This window comes from Calypte anna, chromosome 1 (genome assembly GCF_003957555.1).
Source record: "Calypte anna isolate BGI_N300 chromosome 1, bCalAnn1_v1.p, whole genome shotgun sequence".
NCBI classification, from domain to species: domain Eukaryota; kingdom Metazoa; phylum Chordata; class Aves; order Apodiformes; family Trochilidae; genus Calypte; species Calypte anna.
In genome coordinates, this window is record NC_044244.1 from 65,803,091 (window position 1) to 65,830,421 (window position 27,331).

Consider the following 27,331-nt stretch of genomic DNA (forward strand, 5'->3'; position numbering starts at 1 on the left):
GATGTTCACTGCTTCCTTCTCACCCATCCATCTCCTAGTCTTTGGAACACTCCACAGCATTCATGGATGAAAGAAGTAATATAAACAGTTATCCCTCTAAATTAGCTGTCTGTATAAAGCCTTGTAATAATACTACCAGTCCTTTCGCAAATGCATTTCTGTAAATGGGAGAGGGACTCAACACAGAGACCTAGCCACAACCCTCCTTTAATTGATTTCTTTCTAGATGATACATCAAGAGTGAAACTTTCCAATGTGGATGATGACCCTTGCTCAGACTATATTAATGCAAGCTACATACCAGTAAGTGACTCAAGGATAGTATTTTACATTCCCCCCCTCCAGTGGTACTTTGTCCTTCATGTAAAACTGAATATAAAGCTGAACGCTTAAGGCTCCCCTCCCCCTTCATTAATTCACTTGAGCTAGAAGTCTGAGAACTCATTTTGTGGGTGTGCTGAAAGGCTGTGTCTGGCTGATATTAAGTTAACTGTGAGTGATTTACCCAGCACTTAAGGACACTTTCTTGGATTGCTATAGTTATGTAAGATAGCAGGTCTAATTGGCCAAGGACACATTTTTAAAGGTCACTGATTTTATACTGTGTCCACAACAACTGGAGCTATCACTGCAGGTGGCTCCCTGATTGTGGAGCTGTAGCTCATCCTGACACTGTTGGCACCTTGCAGGACCGTGAAACTGGCTGAGATTAAAATAATACCCTTTGCCAAAGAGTTGTGATTAATAATAGCAGTAGCTTTAGCAATCCAGATTTCAGTGCAGAACTCAGCTAATTTGTTAAAAGCAGTAGATAAAACAAAAACCCTTAATAGCTCCAAAATTGCATGAGACTGTGCTGAATACAATAGAACAAATAAAAGCTTTGACTGGCACGTAAGAGACAGTATTTAAGTACACTGCTGCAGTCTTTCCTTCTCTCTGTTCCAACCAGACTTCTTCCATGTCTGAGGCAAGAATTTAGTTCTCAAAACTATTGTCCTAGCAAGAACATCTTTGTTGCAGAGCCCTGGCTAGAACCCCATAGCTTGTTCAGTTGCTAAAAGATCTTTTTTTCTGCCTATATGGAAACTAATGGAGTTTTCTTTACTTACAGGGCAATAATTTCCGCAGGGAATACATAGCAACTCAGGGCCCTTTGCCTGGCACCAAAGATGAGTTCTGGAAGATGGCATGGGAGCAAAATGTCCACAACATTGTCATGGTAACCCAATGTGTTGAGAAGGGCCGGGTAAGCAGTGACACTTCCATATTATTACTGACTTTTATAACACCTCTTAAGAGTTATACTTATTATTTGCATCACAGTAATGTCAAAGGCCCCAGTCTAGGAGATAAATAGTAAGAGACAAGCGGTATAATCTAAAGACTGGAAACAGATTAAGGCTGTGAAATGAGGATGTGGTGACCATCTCAAGATCATGCAGTATGTTAAAGCTAGAGTTAGGAACAGATATCAGTGCTTCTAATCCAGGACTTTTCTCACTAATGCTAATATAAGGTGTGCAGAAGGGCAACCACCAGCAAAATTTTCCTGTTTGTCAAATCAACTCAAATCAACTAGTACTTTAAATATAAGCTCTAGAGAGCAAATGTGGATCATTAAATATATACAATTATTTCTGATGCATAAGCCCTGATGTAGTAAGCAGAGACCACTGAAGCACTTAACAGTCTTACTGAGTGCAAGTAGAAGTGGGTTATTTAGCTGCCCCAACACTGCACCTCCCCAGGTATAACTGCATCCTGCACCCTTTATAAGGCAGGGGCTAGATCTGTAAAAAAGATTAAATTTTAAGTAGTGACTATCTAGTGGCACAAATGGGGTTATTTCCTTTCAGTTTACCGTTTGTTCTTGAGGAGATGGTGAAGGCAGATGCAGGTCAGGCAGCCACCTGTCTCCTGCACCTCACTGGCTCTGAGTGGGGCCCTTCTGTCTTCTCAGCAAGCGGTGGGGGAGCAGGCATTGGAGGCTTAGCTCTCATCCATGCAGAGCTCTGACGAGAGTTGACAGAAAATGCTGTGTCCAGCAGAGGGCATCAGCAAAGTGCTTCCCATTCCCACATCACAAACATCCATGCGGAGAACTTCCACTTCTCAGTCCTATCCCAGGCCTTTGTTTGCTGAGCTGACATGGCAGGTGTAGCATCTCTCTCTGAATTCAGCAGCTGCCATTCTTCTCTCATTTTCAGGCACAAAAGGTCTGAAGCCAGCTTCTGCCAGTGCTGGATGGGGGCTTTGTTTACAGTTACTAAATCTATTGTTTTCTGTGTCCCTGCAGGTAAAATGTGATCACTACTGGCCCCTTGACCAGGATTCCTTGTACTATGGTGACCTGATCGTTGAGATGCTGTCTGAATCAGTGCTTCCAGAATGGACTATACGGGAGTTTAAAATATGCAGTGTATGTTTGTGTTCATCTTTTCAATTTGTGTGTGTATGTGTGAGGTTGTTGGTTTTGTTTGTTTGTTTGTTTTAAATTAATTGGCTTAAAAACACCTGCAAAGCTAAATTAGGAAGGTTTCTGCTGTAGTACAATTGCATCATGCCCAGCTTATTTCTGGTGGCAGCTATAGCATTTGCTCTGAAGGTGCATGCTGTGTGTGTGTCCTCTCCTCTCTCATCTGTTCTGATGATCTACACTTTTTTAACTCAACAGGAAGAGCAGCTTGACTCAACAAGGCTTATTCGTCACTTCCACTACACTGTCTGGCCAGACCATGGTGTGCCAGAGACCACCCAGTCCTTGATCCAGTTTGTCAGAACTGTGAGGGATTATATCAACAGGACCCCAGACACAGGACCAGCAATTGTGCACTGCAGGTATGTGCAGCAGCAAAAGGTCAGTGGCAAAGAGCCTTTGTGTGTACCCTCAGGAAGATCCCAAATGTTCATCACTGTTAGGACATAGGCAGCCACAGAACTTGAGGGGTAGCTGGTTGCTTTAAGTCTCTGAATACATCAGAGCATCAAAGAACATGGACTTGCTCACAACCTCACCCTAGAGATTCCCTGAAAATGATTCTCAGGGTACTACAATGTCTCTTTGGAACAATGCAGAATACTGAAGGTTTCAGCAGCTGCCACTGCTCATAAGATTTTGCATTCATAAATTGTCTGTGTGCTGTTGTGGTGGCCCAACATCACACAAAAGGGTGTTGTGAAAAGTTAAATATACACAAGGGTGAATCTGAGTATTCATGGATGTTGAGACTAGCTGTCAGATCCATCCTTTCCCTGTTATGAATGAAACTGCCTCTCCTTACTTCCTTCTTATGGTCTTTTGCTGTTGTGCCATCATCTGCAGCCACAAGGCTGCAGTTCTCCCTCTGCTCTATGATCCATCCCTGCACACATATACAAAAAATGAAAAACCAGACTGCCTGATCTCTGGCCTACTCTGGCCAGCTGCAGCAGAATATCAGGTTGCAAAGTGAGAGAGAGAGTGCAGCATGGTGCTGTGTGTATCTTCCAATAAAGCCAAATACTCATTGATACTACCTGAATGTAGTATCTGACCATTCAACCCATCATATGGGCTGAGGTATCTATCTTACATACCCTCACCTGTGTCTGCCTGTACATCATGTGCTGCAACACATCATATATCTACTGTATCACTGGTAGGTCAACTTTCCTCTTCCCAGCCTCATGCCTCCAAACCCCTCTTCCCAGCATTTCAGCTACTGGGGACTCTGGGTTACTTTGCCCAGCTCTGCTCTTCCTCAGGGCACAAGACAAGTGATCTTTTAGGATCAAGCCTACTGGTTCATCTGTGGGGTGAAGAGGTTTAAAAGTTGCAGTCAGGTGTAGTCTTCCTGTGTATCTATCTCAATGACTATTAATCCAAAGCAGGAAGCAATATGGACAGTGGCATCTGTGGACAGAGATGCATCTACCATTGCCATCCTTTCCCCCTTCTTAAACAAATTCCACTTCCAAGTGTTTGAAATCCTGGAGATGCCATTTGAGCAATGAGCTTCTTACCCTGGAGATCTGAAGTTTGCAAAAGTATCACCTAAAAGCAGTGAATGGTTTAATCCATCTCCTTTTAAATCTTTTGGGTTTTCTTTTTCCAGTGCTGGTGTTGGCAGGACTGGAACATTCATTGCACTGGACCGAATTCTGCAGCAGCTGGATTCAAAGGACACTGTGGATATTTATGCAGCAGTCCGTGATCTAAGGCTTCACCGGGTTCACATGGTTCAGACAGAGGTAAGCTTTGAATAACCTACAATACAGCAACACAGCCTCAGTGTACAGTAGTGTCTCATTTTAAAGGCACCCAAAGCACATCAGTTGTTCCACTGTGAGATACATTTTAGCTCTGTGAGAATTTCTAGTTTGGGATTGTTTCTGTTGGCTCTCCTTCAACAGGTCCAAACCATAAATGGCTTCCTACAGATTTCCCCTGTTGGCACTGACCCATGATCATCCCAACAGGGTTATGCAGCAAATACTTAGCATCACATTGTTGTGTTAGTGTAGTGTCCAGTAAATGAGCTTTGAGCAGAGATAGGTCTGTCAGGGATGGGTCTGGAAGACAGTCCTAAAACAGACTGGCAGGTCTGCATAATAGGGAAAAGAATGGAAGGCAGAGAAAATTAAATGTACATATTTTTAAAGCTCTAAGTACTGTGACCTTGTGGCTTCATAGTTAATTTTTTATTGAGCTTCTCTGTCATTTTTCTTAATGGTATTGGAAAGTTGATCAGCATTTTCCCAACATATTATGCAAAAGCAAGCACATTTATTCTCAAAGTGCAGAAAAATTATGTGTTTGGGATTTCTTTCTATGCTTTTAAATCAAGCAAGAAAATCACTTTATACTAATAGCAGCTAAACACTTAGGAGCTGATATAATAAAGGCAAGTTGTGGATGCAGTCTTTACGTTTTTCCTGTGAACTGTTAATAGATGTTTCAGAACAAGTTTGATGTGTCTGCCTGTAGCTTGATACTAATGGAGCTCTTTGTTGCAATATGGAAATGAAAATATCAGTGACAGGACTTCCTGATAGATGTAGAAGTCCCTCAGGAGTATAAAGAGAAGCTCAACTGGGAATGCAAAAGAGATTTCCTGGAACTATCTTAATCACAGAAGACCTCCTGTTGGAGAGGAGACAGATTCTCAGCCTGGTCTGGGCATCTCACCTTCTATATTCCCATCAGCTATTGTCAGGAAAGGCAGACAGGCATCTCAGGAGAGTGGTTCTTTTTCCCTAGATGGACAAATGAGACAACTACCTCAAAACACCAGGCTTATAGACAGGTAAAGCTGTGTAATACAAAGGTTATCCTTGGAATGAGCTTGACACAAGTTCTAAGTCATTAGGCAGCCAAACCCAGGGCTTTCATCTACAGCAGTAATGAGGAGTAGTGACCTTCCCACTACCAGCACTCCCTGCACTTCTGCCACAGACCAGCAGTGGCTCCAGTCTTACCCAGATCCCTGTTGTAACTGGTCCTGCCCATGGAAGATTTCACAATCAGCATCCCAGAGACAGGCTGACAGAAATCTTCTGCAGCTTACACATACTCACTCCACTTGAGCTGTAACATACTTGTAGGCTGACCATGTAGCTGGGTCAGTCAGTGCACAGCCACTGAGCTGCTGTATTCTCAGCAGCTCTTGTTAATCTGAGCTGTCAGTTGCATCTGTGTTCTGCTTTCTGATGCAGAACTTCATTGAGGTAGGTTGGGGCACAAGGAATACAATCTATTGTTCTCCTGCAAGAAAATGAAGTAAATTTATCCTGGAATTTTATGATGATTTGAAGTTTGCAATGAGCAGTGAATTATGAAGCAATTCTTACACATCTTTTAAAGAAAAAGTAAAATAGTAGGGGAGAGGGAGAAGAAAAGATCTGTTTCATAAAGTCCATTTGATGTACGTGAGCATCCTAGTTCCTGATGTTATTGCTTCCACAGTCTGTTTGGGGGTTAGATAAAAGCTAGGTCCTCATCTGTTGATCCCACTGGGGAGCTCAGGCCAGCAGGTAGGACTGTTTTCAATGAAATGCTTCAGCCAAATGTCACAGCACCATCCTGCTTGACGTTATGCAGCCACGGTAAAACAGCAGCAAGAAAATGCTGCCCCTGCTTCAGATTTGTTCAGATTTGGTCTGCTTCAGACCAAAGACTGCAGCTGAAAACATAAAGGGGAGTAACAGAAACTTGTCCATCAGTTCAAAAGACAGTGGGCTCAGCACAGCAGCTGTTACACAGGCAGAGAAGCTATCCACCAGTTCAGTCCCACGTGGTCTCTGCCAAAGGAAGTCTCAATGCTGTGGCCAACCTTCCACCCAGTTGATGGGTGGGGTGCAGGATTCTGCTTCACAGCAGCAGCAGCTGTATGTGCATAACAACAGGCATCATCACTTCTCCAGAGCCAGAGCACTGAGAAAAATGCACAGAGGAGTAGCTGAATGTCTTGTGAAAAATAAGTAAAGAAGCTGTGGGGAAAAGTGCATATGCTTATTGGAGGAATTATGTCTTTGAGATAATGTAATGTTAAAACGTACACTTTGATGTATAAAGATGCATGGCCTGATTTTGTACCATGGCCATTATGTAATATGCCTCAAAAATCAAAAAATTGTAATGATGCATGTCATAAACCACAAAGAGTAGCATAGCACGAGGATTTAAAAATCTATTCTATCAAGGTGTGTAGAATCCCAAAAAGAATATTTGTCTCAAAACAGCCACCCTGACAAAGTGGACACTGTGCTTGGGTGGAGGCCTCATTCGACAGCCATCTGGACTCTGTTCTCCCAAGGAGAGACCCTCATTTGGGGAACCACCCTGATAAACAGGGCCCTATTCTCACAAGAGCAGCCCCTCCTGTAGTGGCCATCCCGAACAGCTGAACGCTGTCCTTGCAAGGGGAGCTGTTTGATGCCACCCTGACAGGCAGGACTCTGTCCTTATTCCATAAGGGACAGGGGCAGGCAAACTGCACTCTGGGAAGGCAGAGTGACATCTTGTGTGTGCCCCAGGTAAAGCCACTGGAGAGGGTGCATGTGCAGAAATAAGGGTATTGCCCATTCATCCCATTTGGAGGGGGCCAAGTGAACATCTGGCTTTGCAAGATATGCCAAAGCCCCCCCCCCCCCCCCCCCCACAAAAAAAAAAGTGGGGCCAGGTAGCAAAAAAGAGGCACATTTGAAATGCTGGACGTGCGCCTGCCATCCAAGGACCACAGCTTCCTAACAAGCTCATCCCTGGATCCAAGAGTGGTGTTGTCCTTCCTATCCTATCTCTCTCTCTCTCTGTGTCTCTGTTTTTAACACAAGGATAACATAGTTTCTAACTTTGTTAAGTGTCACAACCCATTGCTTTAAGTTTTGTTAGTTGTAACCTGTTGTTTTGACAGCTTCCTTAAATTTTGCTAAATTGTAATCAATTGCTTTAAAAGTACCTTCCTTTATAATTCTGCTAGTTGTAATCTGACATGCTTTATAATCTTACTAATTTTTAAGTAAAGTTGTCTTTTTATACAAACCTCCTGGGTAATAATCTTACTCCTAGAGTACTACACAGAGAATTTCCAAGAATTTCCAAAGGTCGTTTGATAAGAAGTCAATAATATGCTGACCCTCCCCTCTTTGATTGTGAATGTCATCCTACCTTCCTTCTATGAAAGTCATTCATCGGAAAAGAGTCTGTCATTCACCACATAGTCAGAAGCACTCTCATACCTTATATTGGATAAAAAAATACTGCTTTTGCCAGAAAAGGTGATCAAAGTTCTATGAAATATTTATATATTTTTAGTTATATAAATATTTACATACTTATAAGATAAAATTCTGTGGAATGTATTTATTTGCAGAATAAAAACATTAGGAAATTGTTGTCTCTTTGTTGTGCTTCCCTGTACATACTAATTCTGTTACACATACTTTATACCAAAGCATTCAGAGGTAGCAGCTATACAAGACAGCATCATGTCAACTTATGCCTTACAGTTGATAGTGCTTTCACTCATGTCATGATCCATCAGAACTCACTGTGTTTATTTATGTTTAACTGGTGGCATTTCTAAAAAGGACAAAAGTTTACTACATTACTAGTGTGAAAAGGAAATGAATTCTCTAAGTATATTTTCATTTTAGCACCAAACTTGATTTTATGTGACACAGTTAGCCTGTAATTTTTCACTATACAGAAAATTAAATTACAACATTTCCTTGGATGACTTTAAAACATTCTTTTTCAGTGTCAATACGTATACTTACATCAATGTGTGAGAGATGTGCTAAGAGCCAGAAAACTTCGCAGTGAACAAGAAAATCCCTTGTTTCCAATATATGAAAATGTGAATCCAGAATATCACAGAGGTAAATGCAAGTTGATCAAACTGTAAAATGTTTCAAATGTAATAGCCTATTGACAATGTAATTGAGGGTGAAAATTGTGTTACCCTGAGCCACTGATACTTGTTTTCTTCCTGAAGCTTCCTTTCTTCAATCTTTTGCTCTTGTCACTCTTGCAACTGCACCTTTATTTCGTCCATTATTAGTCATTGTAACTATCTTAACTTCATGCTCTCCCTTTCTCATGCTTCATGATTCCTGTGCTGTTGAGGAAACTAAACCTCTTCCCTATCATGAAGGATCATCCCTCATCCCTTCCCTATCATCCCTGCCTTACCTCACCAGGTTTTCACCACCCACTTATAAACATTCTGTGGCCACTGGCTCTTCTGTCATTCCTGGAGTTTGTCTTATGTCCTGGATCACCAGCATTTGCTGTTGACTGTATTGGTGGCTTTAGGATAATTCCCTCTTGAATGGGCAATGTATGCTTTTTCCCAGCCTCTATCCAGTCCCTTGGCAGTACGAATTGCAGGAGTAGCAAACCTGTCACTAGTACTGCCCTTCACCCCCTCTTCTTTAGCAGGACCAGGGAGGTGATCTTATTCCTTTACTCAGCCTTGGTGAAACCACACCTGGAGTACTGTGTGCAGTTTGGGGCATCACAGCATAGGAAGGACATTGAGGTACTAGAGCAGGTGCAGAGAAGGGCGTCCAGGCTGAGTCTGGAGAACAGGTCTTACGAGGAGAGGCTGAAGGTGCTGGGGCTGTTCAGGCTGGAGAAGAGGAGTCTGAAGGGAGACCTCATTGCTCTCTACAACTACCTGAAAGGAGGGTGTAGTAAGGCTACTGTTGGCCTCTTCTCCCTAGTGACTAGTGGTAGGACAAGAATTTCTTCAATAAAAGAGTGGTGAAGCATGGGAACTTGTTGCCCAAGGAGGTAGTGGAGTCGTTGTCCCTGGGGGTGTTGCAAAAAGCAGGTAGACATGGTGCTTTGGGAGATGATTTAGTGATTACTGTGGTGTAGGGCTTATGGTTGGACTTGATGATCTTGAAGGTCCTTTCCAACCAGGATGATTCTATAATCCTTGTGGCCAGAGGTCCAGTCTGGAGATGCTCTAAGGTGGCTTCTGTGTCCTGTTAGACCTGATTCCTAAGGGCTGTACAAGCCTTCAGAATGAGACAGCAGGATCTCCATAGCACCTCAATTTTGGATATTAGGAATTACGATTATATGATGAACAATCAAAATAATTTTCTTCATCTAGCACATAGAAATCTTATCATCAGATAAGATGAGCAGGATTGGAGGATGCCAAGGATTGGAGGATACCATGGTTCCACAAGTTGGGAGTGCTAGCAAAAGCAGAGGTGGGATCTGCTCTTCAGCTGCCACATCAGTCACCAGCCAGTGCTGCTGCCACTCAACCACCTTTCAGAGTAGTTGGGAAAGTTGAACATTAAGCCTGGCTTGTTCTGCTTTTTCTAATCTCACTTTTCCTTGATTTCAGATGCTGTTTATTCAAGGCACTAAGAATGTTACAGACATCTGCTTTTGTGACCACTAGGCGTTTTTGTCAACTAAGGGTTTTGTTTGGTTTTTTAATGTATGTATTTCATGCACTAGAAAGGTGCCAGACCATTCTTTTGGGACTGTGCATAATTTATTGGTCTGGTGATTTTTAAAATATACATAATTTAAGTGTAATAGAAATTATTGTATATAATTGTATTTTGGCATTATGTAAATATGTTTTTTCTATATTGTTTATATTAATATTAAGCTTCAGATAATAGTATTTTTTCTTATCATAGTTTTTATGAACTGTTCTACATAAACTATTTTGAATTGTATGGCTAACAGGACTGCTGTGTTTGGGGCAGTATTGGCATGAAACACAGAGGAAAAAGCCTATAGGGAGAACCTAATTTTTCTTAAACCAGTTCAGTGTTTTTGAGATGAAATAAGCTACTATTAAGTAAGGGAACAGTAGTCCTGTGTAGGAATTACAATGCTACTCTACACTTTAAACTTACTGCTTTTCATCTGACAAAAATGGGTATAACCCATGACACAGTGACATACCTTTTTCAGAACTCATTACCAGCAGAGCAAAACAGGGTCCACTGAAAGCAACTCTTTCAGTCTATTGTGACATAGTAGAAAAATATCCAACAACATACACCACCATGAAAGGTCTTGCAGACCTTTCCCCCAGCATGCATGCTTTGGGGGGAGACAGGTCACATTATGATTTCTTTACACTGATTTAAGAGAGCAGAATCAGACCACAGCCTGTGTCTGTGCATTTTCACATTTGTATAATTATGGTAAGAATGGTGTTCAAGGAAAACACCTCAGACATTCATATTAACAGACCTGTAAGGATTTGCAGTCTGGCTACTTCCATAGCTCAGAAAAAATAATACCGTACCATGACAGATAAAAAAGTAGAGATTCTTAATGTGTTGAAATAAAGAGATAAAGAGGTATATATCCCACAGTTTACACAACTAGCTTTGGCCTTAAGCTGCTTGCAGCATAGCTGCTTTGTCCCAGGTGTTGGTCTTCAAATGCCTCTTGCTTTCACAAAGGGAAAGCATGGCCCCAGCTTGTCCACACAGCTGCTTAGATGTTGCTCTTTCACTTAGATGTTGCTCAATGTCAGCATCACGAGGCCAGTTCACATAGAAAAAAGTTCATCAGTAAACCAGGGGATGTAGGTTGGTAGGGGTCTGCTAATCATTGGATGGCTGAAAGCATTTGGTGATTAGCAAGAAATATAATCAAGAGCACTCACCAGGTATCCTGCCCAGCCAAGCGGATTAGGCACATCCTCTCTCTTCTGCAAAGAGGATTTTCAGTCAAGGGACTGAACGTGCTGTTCAGCTATTCTTTGTCTTTATGAAACACTCTTCAAACAGAGAAGCAGTACACAGTTCTCAATCACAAAAAGAAAGAAGGGCTCCATAGTTCTCTTGTCATGTATCTACTCTTACTTTACCTAAAGAAAACTTAGCCTGCTGCTGAATACAAGTGCCTAAATCCCGTGAGGCCTCCTGAGAACCTGCCAATGCACTGAAGTGCCTAACTGAGGAACTGCTGTGGCCCTCAGTCTAGACTACTGTGATTTCACCATGTCAAATGGGAGCTGCAATCTCCTTGGAGTAGGAACACCTACCTGATGATGGCTGAAGAAATCTTCTAGGTGGCTGTGACATAGTTTGCTTAAATCATTCCAAAGCAGAAGCAGCAGGACTATGCACATTAATGTCACTCTGGTTTCCCTAGAAGGCTCACGGTCATTCTTCCTTCCTGCTCCATCTGTAGTTGCACCCTTTCTTGACCCTGTATCTTCATATGAAGCTACCCTTCAAATCACCGATCACAACTGCTCAGAATATGTAAGCTTGGTTAACCTTTTAGATGTCTCTCTATGAAAATACTGCTCTTTCCTTTTGTATATCCTCTTTTGCCCCACACAAACGTTGAGATTCACCACCCTTAATGGGTCCCGGAGAAGGGAACTAGAATTATAATGGAAGTAATTTTTACAGAGGGAAATCTAAGCAAAACCACAAAGAAATGTGCAGTTTTTCTGCAGGCCACTTTTTATCTTTATTACTTTGCTAGATAGACTCTAGGTTAGCAAGCAAGGACAGAAAAGCACAGCAGCTTTATATCAATCATTGGCTCTGCTAATAACAGCTGAACTTAGGGAATCATGAATATTGCTGTTGTGTTACGTGTGCTGCATTTAGTCCTCTCTTTTTGCAGCAGTATCTGAAGAAAAAAGATCACCGTGTTAGTTACCAGCAGTACAATTACACTGTAAAAATGTTACAAATGTACCCTATAAATTATTTCACATGATATATTACTATGTCATTTTTTATGCAGAGGGAAATGGAACTTGGTCAATAATATATGATTTGCAGGCAAATGTCTGATTGTATACTAAGTGTGCCTGTTGTTACTTATTTTCAGAAAGATATGCATTGTTCTGATCTTTCTTTTAACACTTTCTCAGCTCCTTCCTCTGCACCCATAGAATTCACAAATCTGCACCCGAAAGAATCGTGTTGTAGCAGACAGCTTTTTTCATTTTTTCTCTCAGCTACTAATGGACACAATTCATTAGCCTCTTCCTTCTCATCACTTAGTAACATGACAGATGACTTTAAGCACTCTGGCACAGTGCTCTTGAGCAGCATTATACCCCTGCCAAGCTGAGTCACTTGTGAGAGTGTAGGCACATGGTATTGCTATGGTTCTGCTTTCTAGTCTGTTCTGATTGAAAGAAACCAGTGTAAATCGACCAAGGATAAGTAAAAAGTATCTATGTAGCATTTTGTTTATATAAGACACCTACTTATCAGTATAATTAATTATATTTACTGTGCCTCTAAGCTGAATAGAAGGAAATTGTTAATGTAAGAAGAAATGAACTTGAAGGAGCCTATTTACTGAACAAAAAGACCTCTTAAGGAAAAAGACACCCTCTGCTGAAGAGGATGTTTCTCTTTTGAATGTCCATGACTGATGTTCAGAATTCCCTTCTTGATGTTTCCCAATAATAATGTTATAAAGCGTTGTAGTGTTGTCACTGATCCATAAGCTAAAGTTTGCACACTTGGAGCCCAGTTCTGTGAATCTCTGTATTATCCACAAAGCTACCTGAGTACTTTCATGAAAGGTAACTGGAATGCTTGCCTAGAGAATATTATTCCACTTCTGAAGCACTTGCAGGGTTGGGCTTTTAGGTTAATTCAAATTTTGTAATGAAAGTTTTATAATAATGAAAAAATGTATTAAATGTGTTGTTTTTTTAAAAAAGTCTGTGCAATACAATTACAAGATCCACTACCGATTCTAGAATGAAAAAAAAAAAAAAAGTATTTTGCATAGCTGGAGTAGACAAGTAATATGTTTTGTTACAAATGGAACACAAAAGTGGGTGAGAGAAATCGACATACTGTGAAGATGTCATAAAAGTGCAACTTTATATGGTTTTTTTTCTGCTGCTATAGTTATTTATACAGCTTATATACGTGCCTAAAATTTCCAGAAATATTATTTTATGCCTGATATACTATGAATTTCCTTTCATTTGTAGAACAGAAAAAAGAAAATGTGTGTGCTTTAGGTTTGTATTTTATATTATATATTATATATAGTTATTTACACTTTGAAAACAGAAAGTTAAATAGTAGACAGATAGGAGTACATGAGTACCTCTCAGGCGTTAATATGCAGACTAGTGGGGTGAGAACAACAACCTGCCTGATCAGTGTATTAGCATCTCCTCCCAGGGCTGCAGATCTCCTGACCTGTTGGTAGCACCACTATGGCCAAAGCAAGCTGGTCAGTCACCAGCAACCTCACAGATCAACAGGTAGTTCAGAATGGGATTTTTTTTTTTAATACTGGACACTAAGGACGAGCTAAATTTATCATAAACTGTGGATTTGGGCACATAATGTGTTAGTGATGCTCATAGATTGACATGCCTGATGATTTACTTGTTCCTTGATTTGGTTTAAATCTAAAGAAATACTATATTGTCAAGTACCTGCATATATATTGCTCTACAGTAGGGTAGTATGCTACATTTAAAAAACCCATGATATTTAAAATGTGGCTAGCCATAGTGTAAAGTGTCTGAAAAACACCTTCAGCACATACTCCATTCTCATTTGTTATATCATTACTTATATTTGTGTTCCTAATAAACACTGGGTGAACACAGTATTGTGCTACTATTGTCGATTTAATTTATGCATTGTTAAGTATATTTTTATATTTTTAGCTACAGTCAACAAATCAAATATATTTGAGTATATTTTACACATTTTTATAAACAGTTCATGAATAAAGTAATAATTTTTAAAAAAAATCACGCTCTCATCTTCTGTTTGACTGCTTTTGCATTATAAATTTTGTTGTCCTGCTACTCAGAAAGAGGTCATAAGTGAGTTTGATTTCAAGTGAGATGGTCTTCAGAGAGCATTAAATTCATCAGAAGCCTCAGTCTGTTGGGGGAAAGGGAGCTCTGCTGTTGCCTGTTGGCTGGATTAGTGCCCATATGGAAAGATACTGTTGTTCCCTTTACATCCCTGGTGTTCTGCTTTCCTCCTTCAATAAAGCTGATACTGTCTGGGTTATACAACGAGTACCTGTAGCAACAGTGCATCTTGAACTTGAGTGCCTGTGATTGTAGAGACATTTCACCTGGTGGTTATACCAATTAACACTCTGCTGAGGCTCTATCACTACCTGTCACCCAGGGTTCCAAACCATGCTTTTAACAAACATATTCCACTCCCAGCCTCCGGAATGCTTAAAAACCATTAGCTTTCTTGTGGGCTCAGAGTGCTTGGCAGTAGCATGCTTATTGCCACTGCTGTATATCTCAGTTATACCTTATTTATCATGATTTCCTATACTAGTGACAGATAATAACATTGTTTGTTTGTTTCTGCCAGTCTCACTCTTCACTATAAGCTGATTTCTTAAGCCCTAGAATAGGTGTCAGACATCTTATGGCAGGTGCTACATGGCAGTACCAGTATGCCAGCAAATACCACAAGTGAGAATTTAAAGTGTTACTAACCCAGTCTTTGCACATCACTCAGGTACAATAGCAGTCCTGACCCGTGTAAAAAATCTCAGCAGCAAAAGAAGAAACACAGGAAAAAAAAAACAGCATTCCACTTACTTTGTGGAAAATGTTGCATTTCAGAGAAGCTGCAAAAAAAGCCAGACCCATTTTTCCTGTTACCAGGGTCAGAGATACATGGAACTGAGGAGACGTGCTCTGCAGGAGCTGGACTGAGTTACTCACTGAGCCACGAATGGCTGTCCCTTTGAATTCATCTGATGGTTTTGACCCCTCGGCAGCTGCAGGCACCACCTCCCATCACTGGGCACTCACTTCCAGGAGCACGCTGGGCAGGGCAAGTCCCAGCAGCACTGGCAGGTGGGGGTCTTCAGACACAAATAGCCCCAGGGATTTTATTGTTGATGTATCTGCAGGAGCAGGCATGTATGCCTCACATTTTCTGGGGTCTAGCTCCTGCAGATGTCTGATACCCTCTTTTTACCCCAGTTAGACATTAATTGTCATTGGTATCATACAAAACCTCAACAAGGTGTTTGCCTTGGGATCAAGGATGGTCTCTGCTCCCAGAAGCTTGGAACAATTAGCAGCACCAAGCAGACATGGAGCCACTAAGGTCCAAGGGCAAAGTTTTTTGCAGACCTCAAAATCTCCAGGCAAAACATAAACTCAGCACCTACAGCTTTGCTGTTGCATAGGTCCTGGGGTCCCTACAAGAGGCTAAAATCATCCTGAGGGCTGCCATTGACCAGGCAGGGTCCCTACCATCAACACAGGGATGGAGCTCAGCTGCAGACTGTCTTCCTCACCCCTCCTGACCCAAATTCCCAGCTATAAAGGGTGACAGGAGAATATCCTGGCCCCCAGAGATGCTTCAGATGGGCAGACACGGCTTCAGGGATCAAAGGGAGAGAGGAAACTAAGGGGAAGCCTGGAGGCTGGAGCTGCCATTATTCCTTCAGTGCTGAGGTGTTCCATGGGGCCGTGGCACAGGGGTTCCTTATGGAGGCAGCTGGCAGATACGTGGCAGATACCTGCTGGTTCTGCCAGCCAGCACTGCTGTGTTCATGGCTCAGCCCAGGGCCTCCCCTCCCAGGCTGAAGGCCAGGAGCAGAGAAAGCTGCCAAGAAGCAGGCCAAGAGGGCAGCCACCATGGCCTCGTGCAGCTGCGGAATGCCAGGCATTGCCAGGAAGACCTGCAGCGGCTGGGACAGACATTACTGTGCAGCACTTTCCCCCTGCTTGTACCAAAATGCCTGCCAAGTTACAGGCCCTGACCTTGCTTGTCTATGAAGGTCAGCACCCGGGCCTGCCATGGTGCCAAATCAATAGGATCAGGGAGTGGCTGGGGCAGCTCTCTAGCCCAGGGTAAAAGCAGTGGTTTTGCTGCTCTCCCTGCAGTAATTTAAGGCCACACAACCTGCTCAGAGACCTGCAGTTTGAGTCCTCTCAGGACAAGAAGAGCACAAACCCAGCTATTTCTGCCCCTGCTGATCTTTACCTGTTGCTCAAGGAGACAAATTTTTCTAAAAGACAAGGAATGGGCAGAAAGGGGTGAGCTGAGTGAGGCCCTCCTGGGGAAAAGTCTCCCAGTAGCCCTGTTTCACAGGATGGCTCTTATGGATGCTTTTTCTGCATATCTGTCTCAGCTGGGCTGGTTTGCACTAGGTCTTAAAATTGGAACATATTTTGCCAAACATTTGACACTGTCCTGCATGACATTCCAGTGTCAAAGTTGGAAAGATATGGCTTTGATGGATGGAACACTTGGTGAATAAGGAATTGGTTGGGCTGTCACCAAGAGTAGTGGTCAACAGCTTGTCCACTACTGTCCAGATGTAAAACAGTGATGAGTGGAGTTCCTCAGGGTACTGGGACCTGTGCTGTTTAACATCTTTGTCAGGGCAGTGGGATTGAGTGCACCTTCAGCAAGTTTGCTGATGACACATGCATACTGTGTGGTGTGGTAGCTCTGAATTTAAGTGATGCCCTTTGGAGTCACACTCGGAGGTCTGATGCTTAACTAAAACCCAAGCCCTGTCCTCAGTTCATCTTCTTCCTCAGGACTGCACCTGGTGAGCATGAGAGATTTTCAGCTGGAATGCCTCCTCTAATCATCAGAATAGCAAAGTGCTAGGGGAAAATTGTGTCAGAGGCCTCTTAAGAGGGGGAGAGCGGCTGCTTTGGGCAGGACACTAGCACTAGATCCCTGTATCAGTCTGCAAGCATGAAGGAATCAGCAGGGTATAAGTATTTCTTTAGAAAGAGTCCCTGTCCTTAGCATAGACATCATACATGTCACTAGGGATGGGGGATTACCGCAAATACATTTGTTTTCATTGCCACATGATGGAAAGTTATGAAAATGATCTAAACTTTGCAAACAATATTAGATATTCTTTAAATTACCTGTTCCCCCTATAAGCCCAAGACATCTTCCACTTCTATTAGATATACAGGAAAAATACACCTGTTTTTTTGTTGTTGTTGTTTTTGTTTTTTGGGTTTTTGTTTTGTTTTTTTGTCTGGATCACGTTTGAGGCTGTAGCACAGCCAGCAGACCCTTCAATTCTATTTTCCATCCCACAGAGAGTAAAGAATCCTGAAATTAAAAAAGAGACTAGTGGCATTATGGGTAAGAAAGCCCAAACTTCATGGAAAATCAAACACAGAATGGATGGCACGTAGTAAAGCTACCCAAATAGATTTGGTGTGAGCTGAACTACACTGTAAAAACACAGAGTAAAACCAATTGGATGCAGAAGGAAAGTGAAGGTAATCAGAATGCTCCATGCAGCTTGGCAAGGGAAGAAAATGTTTTGCAAATAAAGGACAGCTACAGAGAGTTCCGTATGTTAATTGGGCACATTTCTCCTGCCTGTCATTGACTAAAGTGGCAGTAATTAAACCACTAGGAGAAAACGAATGATGCTGGCAACAAAGAGATATATAATGTCTGAAGTATCAAATGATCAGAAAAGATATGCTGAAGACACCACACATGATAAATGCCAGCATCCTGTTACCTTATCACAGGATCTACAAGACAGTTGGAGCCAAATTTGTGAGCACCCGACAATGAGAGAATGAACTGGCAGACAACTGGAATTAGTTAGTGCCCTACAGATCTGTGCTTGAAAGGTTTGAGAGCACTAAAAATATCTGAGGAACCTGCTTCTTTACACATCATGACAATCAGATCTGGTCAGGCTGTGACAAATTTTCTGTAAACATTCTGGTGAACAAGCAAGTCCCTCAGCCTCCTCCAACAGCTTCCAAGGTGGCCGAAATACTGCCTTAGAATGCCTGAAATTTCAATGGCAAAAAAATGGAGGAGGGAAAAAGTAAAAGGAAGAGCTGGGGTCAAGTACTGTGTAGTTGATGAACCAGGGCAGTTAGAAAAATTTCAGATCATAGGATCATAGAATAGAATGATAGAATGGCTAGGATTGGAGGGGACCTTAAGATCACCTAGGTCCAACTGGACGAGGTTGCTCAAGACCCCATCCAGGCTGTCCTTTAGCAGTTCCAGTGAGGGGACAGCCAAAACATCCTTGGGGAAGTCACTATAAGGTCACCTTGGAGCCTTCTCTTCTCCAGGCTGAACAACCCCAACTTCCTCAGCCTGCCTTCATAAGGGGAGGTGCTCCAGCCCTCTGATCATTTTAGTGGCTGTCGTGGTTTAGCAGTTTGGGTGGCTCACAACCTTAATGACAGAATTCCTCTCTATCCTTCCTTATCCCCCCCTCCCCTCCCACACACACAAAGGAAAGATAAAAGGGGAATAAAGACTGGAGACCTTAAGTTGGAAACTGAAAAAAGTTGGATACAGATTTTACTAACACAGGGGAAAGGTAATAAAGGGTAAGGTACCAATGAATACCAATATATACAAATATATATATACAACTTGATAGCACTTGGTGAGCTGTCAGGAACAAACACCAGAGCCAGCAGGATGTGAGGAAAAAGAGGGAGGAGCTGCTGACTTTCAGATCTTTTCATAGAGTATGAGCAGGATATGGGAGGGAATCCCAGATCCCTCCCTTTGCATTCCAACCCTCTCAGAGTCAGGAAAGCCCTCCTGCTTTAGTTCCTTCTGTTCTAACAATGACAGTGTCTCCTCTGGACACGTTCCAGGAGCTCTGTGTCCTTGTGTTGGGGACTCCAGAACTGGATGCAGCACCCCAGGAAGGGTCTCACAAGAGCAGAGCAGAGGGGGAGAATCACCTCCCTCAATGGGCTGTCTGTGCTTCTTTTGATGCAGCCCAGGACAGGGTTGGCTTTCTGGGCTGCAAGCACACACTGATGGATCATGTTAAGCTTCTGGTTCACCACCACCCCTAAGTCCTTGTCCTCAGGGCTGCCCTCAATCCTTTCTTCTCTCAACCTGTATTCATGCATGGGATTGCTTTGACCCAGCTGCTGAACCTTGCCCTTGGCCTTGTTGAACTTCATGCAGTTTGCATGAGTCCACTTCTCCAGCCTGTCAAGGTCCCTCTGGATGCCATTCCTTCCCTCCAGCATGGTGACTTCACCACACAGTTTGGTGTCATCAGCAAACTTGCTGAGGGTGCATTCGATTCCACTGCCCATGTTGCTTACAGAGATGTTAAACAGCACTGGTCTGAGTACCAACCCTTGGGGAACACCACTCATCACACATCTCCAGTTGGACATGGAACCACTGATCACAGCTCTTCGGGTGTGACCATCCAGCCAGTTCCTTATCCAAGGAGTGAGCCATCCATCATTCCAGTTCAGAGATCAAAATGTCATGCTGGACAGTGCCGAATGCTTTGCACAGGCCCAGGTAAATGATGTCTGTTGCTCTGCCTTTGTCCACTGTCCATGATAAAAAGCACCAAATGAGTCAGGCAGGACTTACCCTTAGTGAAGCTGTGTTGGCTGTCACCAATCACCCTTTGCTATCTGCTTGGCAGGGCCTTCAGGAGGATCTTGTCCATGACCTTGCCAGGCACAGACGTGAGACTGACTGGCCTGTAGTTCCCTGGGTCTTCTTTTTTTCTGGTTTTGAAAATGGGGGCTATGTTTTCCCTTTTCCAGTCAACAAGAACTTCACCAGACTGCCATGAATTTTCAAATAGGATGGACAGTGGCTTTGCAACTTCATCCACCAGTTCTTTAAGGAGCTGTGGGTGAATCCCATAAGGTCCCATGGACTTGTTCACCTTCAGGTTCTTTGGATTGTCTTGAACCTGCTCTTCATCTACAGTGGGAGGATCTTCCTTTCCCAGTCCCTGCCTTTCGTTTCTGTAACATGTAGGGTGTGACCAGAGTCCTTGCTGGTAAAGAGGCAAAGTAGTCATTGAGTATTTTGGGTGACCATTTCCTTCTAGAGTGAGACCACATTTTCCTTAGTCTTCTTCTTATCATTGCCATACCTACAGAAATCTTTCCTGTTGCCCTTAACCGCCCTTCCTAGATCCAGTTCTCTCTGTGGTTTTGCTTTCCTAATCTGATTTCTTGCTTCTCTGACTACTCCTCTGTACTTCTCCCAGGTTATCTGTCCTTGCTTCTACTCTCTATAGAATTTGTTTTTATACCTAGCCATGTCCACTCCTGCCTGCCTTCCTCTTCACTGGGACAGATCAGTCCTGGGCATCAGGAGGTGATACTTGAAAATGAACCAGCTTCTCTGGGCTCCCTTCCCATCCAGGGCTTTGTCCCCTTCTACCCTACTAATCAGATCCTTGAAGAGACTGAAGGCTGCCCTTTTAAAATCAAGTGCCATCAGCTTACTTCTCACTTTCCTCACTGTCCTAAGGATCTTGAATTACACACTGTCATGGTCACTGCAGCCTAGTCTACCATTAAGTTACGTGCTGCTCTACAACCCATCTCTGTTGGTGAGTACAAAACATAGCAAAGCTCCATTGGTGGTTGGTTGCTCTACCATTTGGAGGAGAAAGTTGTCATCAATGAGTTCCAGGAACTTCCTGGAGTGCTGGTGCTTTGCTGTGCTGTCCCTCCAGCCTATGTCAGAGTGATTGAAACCCCCCATGAGGACCATGGTTTCCAAAAGTGTAAAGCAGCTTTTATCTGTCTAAAGAGGGCCTCATGCACTTGGTCATCCTGGTTGGGTGGCCTGTAGCAGACCCTCACTACGATATCACTTGCCCCTTTAAGCTTAAGGAAACCTTTTTTCCTGAACTATAGGGTCTCTGTCAGCTCCTCACCCACCTCCAGAAAGAACTCCATGGGCTCCAGCTGATCAGTGATGCAGAGGGTAACACCCCCTCCTCTTTTGCCTTTCCTGTCCTTCCTAAGCAGTTTATACCCAGCCATCCCCACACTCCAGTCACAGGAGCCATCCCACCATGCCTCGGTGACACCAGTAACACCATAGCCCTGCAGGCAGGCAGACATGTGCAGCTCCTCTTGTTTATTCCCTGTGCTTTGTGCATTGGCATAGAGTCATTTGAGATGTGCCCCCTTCAAATCAGGGCTTGTGTCTATCTGTACACATGCTTTCCTGTTGGCCTGTGGTTCATTTCTGAGCTCAGAACATCTGTCTTCAACGTGATGGATGTGGGATGAACTGAGGATCCCCTTCCCCAGCCTCCCAAGTTTAAAGCCTCCTCACTAAATTGACCAGCCTCTGGCCAAAGATTTCTTCCCCCTTCTCTGACAGGTGGAACCCATCAGCCCCCAGCAGAGCAGGTTTATCAAAATGAGCTTTATGGTCAAGGTAGTGAAAGCACCACTCCTTCAACCATTTATTGACTTTACCAATTTTTTCTGCCCTTTCTTGACCATTTCTTTGAATGGGAGAATTGATGAGAATGTTACCTGTGCACTGGAGTCCTTCACTGCTGCTCCTAGTGCTCTATCATCCTTCCTTATAGTTTTCATATTACTCCTATCTGGGACCATTAATACAGTTGAAGAAAAGCCTGCAAAAGATCATATGATAAGATCATAGGGGCTTGACATAGTGATGCTTGTAGAAGGGTGCTCAGACACTAAGATCATGTGGAGCAAACAGGAGCACAGACATCTCACCCAGAGGGTCCTTGTGATGAGGTGGGACCCACTCTTTCTTCCTTACTCAGTCTCACCAAGGAAAACTACACTTTAATCATCTGTGTGGACTGCTGCTGCCCCTGGGGGAGGCAGCTCTCACCTGCTTCCTACTTTCTGGCCCTTCTGCCACCCACTCATTCCTCCATCCCTCTGCTTGTTGCCACTTGGGGCAACAGACTTGAGAAGTGATCTATATTAAAATTACTTTGTCACCAATAGGAAAAAAAAAAAAGGCTATTTTTAATCACCCCAGTCTGCTGCAAGAGAGAGTATCTGAGGTTTTTGTGCATTTGTGGGCTCGCAGAGCACAGGTTGTCAGACCTCAGTCTGTTTGCTTTTTTGGACCTTTCCCTGCTCCTTTAGCCCAGCTGCTCTGGCAGACAGTGACCTGCCACTCACAAGTTCCACCAAGTTGTCCCCAGAAAACAAGATTCAAACCCAGCTCGGTCCCCAGTCTGCCACTAATATCCATGAAGAGAAGTAATGATGGATTTGATAAAAAGTGTGTCTAACCCTGGCTTTCCCATAGACACAAGTATGACTGAGGGCTGGGAACCAGCCACAAAGAAGAGAGGGACAGATAAAGGGGAAGAAAAGCTCTGGACAGCATGGGGATGGATGTTGCTTCATGCTTTGTATTATGTCAGGTGCATGAAACCACATTATGGTGGGATTTTGTTCCCTCCATGGACCTCCTGCAGGGAGACAGGGAAGCAGAGGATCTTGTTAGTGTGACCAAGTCCCCTTTGCTGCTGAAATGCCTCTATATGTCTTCTTGTACCTGTACACAGAAAGGGGGAACTGGGTGTAGAGATTTAACAACTAAATTTCCCATACCTATAACTCCATATCCTCCCCCCTCTACTCCTTATCTCCATAACTAAATTTTGCAGATGAGGAAAGTGGTTTAAAAAACAAATGGCATGCAAGATGCTATAGAAAACACTGGTGCATTTTAAACTCTACAGTAGAGACAGGCTGATTTGGGTGGTATATGGGCCTTGAAGTAATTGAACTTCAAAGGTTACTTGTGCAATGGCATGTAACCAAAAGAAATTAATGGCCCTCTAGTCTCCAACTTGGTACCCACAAGTCGGTATTAAAATCAAGCTCTCCCTGAACATCGTGGATGGTATAATTTGCCACATATTTTGGGGTGATCTAACCATGGTTCCTGGTAAGTGTCACTGTTAGGAAATATGGGGTTTGGGCAAGATGGAACCTTGAAGCAAGGAGTTTAGCTTAGCATTAGGCTGAACAGTAAGAGAGAATGACACAAAACAAGAGCAGATCATTAATTAACTTATGTGAGGCTCCCAGCCCATTCTCCCAGTGTCCTCCTTACATCTGAGATCACAGCATGAACTCCATGGGGCAGGTCTGGGCAAGGACCAGGTGCCTCAGCTGCTGGCAGCACCACGTTGTTGGAGCCCACTGCTGCCTCCTGGATGCTGCACAGAGAGTGAGAAAGGGGAAGGGGAGCTCTTTTGCTGATTTAGCCAAGGAAAGGGGTTTGCCACTGCACCATCATTAAAAAATGTCTTCACTCAAAAGTTACATGGTAAAAGAGATTGTGCTGGCTTTCTTTGGAGGGTACTGCTGCCTCTTCCCAGGAAAATGGTGTGGTCATCAAATCCCACTCTCTGAGTGTTGGAGATCACCTCACTGTAATGAAAACCATCATGAGAAGAGCTAGGGGAGCCCTACAGCTGGCAGATGTTTCCACAACCAAGTACATTTCCACACAAAGATAGAGGTAATTCTCAGGGAGACTAATAAACCATCTGTATAAATAATGGCAGATGTTTTGGGGAAGGAGTAACAGGCAAAAGTATGAGTTATGCAGTACCTGCAGTTCAATGAAAATTAGATCAAACTGTGAGCATCGTTCAGAAGAACAGTAAGGGATAACACAACCCAGAGGAAGAAGGAAGGGGGGAAATATCTGTCTCCCTTCCCTAGGATGTGTGGGTACCATCCCTGGCTATCACAGCAGACCACCACGTTACCACTGAACTCCCATCCAGCACTTGATGTTAAAGCAGAAGCAAGAGGTATCCTTTGCAACTGCACATCCTGGCCTGAAGAACCAGACTCCCAGGAGCATTATTACCATTTAATGGGGCCACTGATGTGCAGAATGCTGAATCCCATCATGAAACCTGCATCTTGCTGCAGATGTCTTCAGCACAGGATGAGAAACTGGGTGAGCAACTGCGTAGGGACTGAGGAACCAGAATTCCTGAATTTCATATCTGTCTGTCTCTGTTTCATGGTACAGCCTCCAGTCTCTAAAGGCAGTAGTTCAGCTGCATATAGAAGAAATTCTCACTTCCCAGCAATGTGGAAAGACACTATGAAAAATAGCTGTGCTACTAGCCCTCCTCTTCCTTACCCAGGGACAGAGCAGATTTTGATACAGTACTTTTGCCACAAGTGCACTCTCTTAAAAGGGGAAGCAAATGCTTAATTGTCAGAAAAAACACTTCTTAAAATTTTTTTTCCCCTCAGATTTTGTAAGGGATAATAAGCAGTGTTTAAAATGGGGAGGGCCAAATTATCAGAATACTTTTGAGCTACATAATGCATATTGCTAGCAGCAACATGGCAACAGTCTTCAAGGTTATTCAGCAAAGCACAGAATGCATATAAAATAAACTGAAAAAGTTAATTTTAATGTCTCTTCAAAATAAATATAAAACTAATCAGTTTGACTTTTCACTTTTATTTTGCCTTTTTGTTTTGGTTGTCAGGAGAAACAACCTTGAAAATGCAACTTAAGAAGTGAGACAGAGGAACAATAAAATGAGGAGGAATGCAAGCTGGTACATAATGTCTTCAGTCATTATAAAGCTAATTATTGAGAGAGACAGTTTGGTATGCCTGAGCACAGACTCATGAGTTTAGTAAACTTTTAAAACACAGTATGTATGTGTGTGAATGTTTGTGCCTGAAGAAAAGGTGTTTAGGAAGGAAACAACAGAGTGAAATTAAAGAGTATGTGAAGCATTCCAATATCAGGATGGAAGGAAGGAACAGTTCTCAATCCATCTTACTTGAAGGCTCAGTTAGAGCTGCACCAAGCTTCCACCATGCAGCTATACATTAGCTGCCTCATTGCTACAAAATGGGCTGGAAATCAATACAAGTATTCCAGGCAAAAAATAATACACCCCACTAAGTCTTGAGGTAGCTCAAAACATAATTGGAACAGAAGGTCATTAGAAACTGAATTGAAGTATGGATTGTTGCCTAAATCTTCTTTAATTTTGCTCACTTAGCACAGTGTGAACTGCTTGAGTGCATGTGAATATGGGGTCCTGGAGACAAAGAAAACAGGTTATTGCCAAGCAAATTGTGTGCATGCCTGAGTGTTTTATGCCCAAAGTATCTCTGGAGGAAAACACAACCTAACCCCAAACTCACTGACATTGACACCAGCAAATTTTGAGATGTTTAACCCAGTTGATGCCCTGGTTGCTGTGTAAAATCCTTACACTGGGAAAGTGTTTAGAGAAGGATTCTACAGCCCTGCATGTATTTGCAGCAGAAACATAGTGCTTTTGGTAAAGAAAAATTGATGTGATGATCCTGTTGTTGCAATGAGCCAGGCCCTGCCAGCTTTAGCTCCATTAACCCCAGTCTCAGGCACCAGAAACTGCCTGAATTGCTGCAAAAGTCCCGCGTAACATTGCTCTAAACTTCCCAGCAATTTCAGCATAAAAGAATGGGAAATACACTTTGCTCTGAACAAAACAGGTAAAAAAAGTGATTAAAATAGGGTGAAAACCTGTGTGATACCCCAATAACCCCTCAGTAAGTCACTAAGTGACTAATGGGGAAAGGGGCATGGTTTCAGTCCAAGACACCAGTTAAATGCCATCAGTACCAAGGTTACCTAGTGGCAGTCACACCACCATGCTGTCTAGCATCTATCTGAAGATTTTACAGTAACATTTTTGCTTGCCAAGATATTTATTCCCACTAAACATTATATTTGGTGTGCCCTTCCAATTCTCCTTTATTACCTTGCATTTTTCACCAATAGAAAAGATGTTTTACTCTTCCGCTAATATACTTAGTTCCTCATATTTGCTGTTGAATCACCTGCCCATCAAACTGGAGCTCACAAACCTCCTCATCTGGCATATTTAAAAAAAAAAAACAACAATTAATTTGCCCTTTACTGTGCCATTTCATGTAATGAATAGCTTTACTGAGAAATCTCACCCCACACCTGTGCTCTGTATCTCTCCGTTCAATATTGCTTTGTGTTGACAGTTCTGGAGCCCATTTTCAATCTCCTCTATCTTGTTGCCAGGCTGAGATAAATTAATTTTTTAAATAAGATCTCAAGGCATTATTTAAAGTGCTCCCTACAGTGTATTGCTCCCAGCATATGTCTTTACTAGTCTCCAGTTTGGCTGCAAAAAACCAGCAAAGTTCACAGAATGCAATTTGCATTTAATACATCAGAAACACTTAATGCCTGCAATTCACTTGGTCAGATACTTGTAGATTCATCTTTGTTTCTGATAAGAATTGAAAATCAATTCATCAAAAGCAAGAAACACTAGCTAACTTCAGAATTTCCATATTCCTTTTCTTCCTTTGGTATCAAACCAATTTTTCATGATTTTTCAGAAAAAAATATTTAGGATCATGGCTATTTTCCACTTAGCTGTACTGACCACTGTATATTCTGTGATTCAGTCCTTCCAGACTAGTCTACCCCTGCCTATAAACAGATTACCTAGCAATTTCATCATTAATTTTTAATCAGCTCAAATGTTTTTCTTCAGAAGAACAGTTCAGCAAAAGATAGATCAGCCCTTTTAATTCCACAAAAGATTTCACTTGTTCACTCAGACTAATGTCCCTTTCAGCATTTCACATTTGCCCTTAGGTGGGACTGCTCTCCTTATCTGAAGTCTTGATTTGTCTTAATCCCCCAGTGAAGGAACAGAAATGGACTGAAAGTTGGCTCTTTGGGGATTTCAAAACAAAGTGTTAGCTGCTCACATCTCTTTTTTACTTCATTTGCTGTATGGGGATCCAAATAGCTGAAGGATTTTGTCCAGAAACCATCAGTTGCTGAACAAGTAAATATATGAAAGAGCTTAACAGCTGATTTTTTCCAAGTGTTTAGTGAATGGCAGTTGGCATGCAAATAAATGAAGAGACAAACCTTATGTTAGCTGAAAAGTTACAAAACAGTTATGCTATGTAGGGAAACGTTTGACACTGCATTGGCTCATTAAATTAAATTACAGGAAGGCTGTTTTTTTAAAAACATTGTGATACCAAAGGAGAATTAAGTAACTTTT

At 42.6% G+C, this 27,331-nt stretch overlaps 1 protein-coding gene across 3 annotated transcripts in view; it reads left to right on the forward strand.

The window, feature by feature from the left end:
- PTPRB (protein tyrosine phosphatase receptor type B) overlaps window positions 1-14,219 on the forward strand; it is a 63,769-nt gene extending 49,550 nt beyond the window's left edge. For all 3 annotated transcript variants that reach the window (XM_008500634.2, XM_030467204.1, XM_030467904.1), the window contains 7 exons: window positions 227-303; window positions 1,115-1,249; window positions 2,300-2,422; window positions 2,678-2,841; window positions 4,098-4,233; window positions 8,241-8,361; window positions 9,849-14,219. In XM_008500634.2, coding sequence (XP_008498856.1) covers window positions 227-303; window positions 1,115-1,249; window positions 2,300-2,422; window positions 2,678-2,841; window positions 4,098-4,233; window positions 8,241-8,361; window positions 9,849-9,871 — 779 coding nt within the window. In that variant the 3' untranslated portion in view covers window positions 9,872-14,219. The remainder of the gene's footprint in view (window positions 1-226; window positions 304-1,114; window positions 1,250-2,299; window positions 2,423-2,677; window positions 2,842-4,097; window positions 4,234-8,240; window positions 8,362-9,848) is intronic.
- The last annotated feature ends 13,112 nt before the right edge of the window (window positions 14,220-27,331 follow it).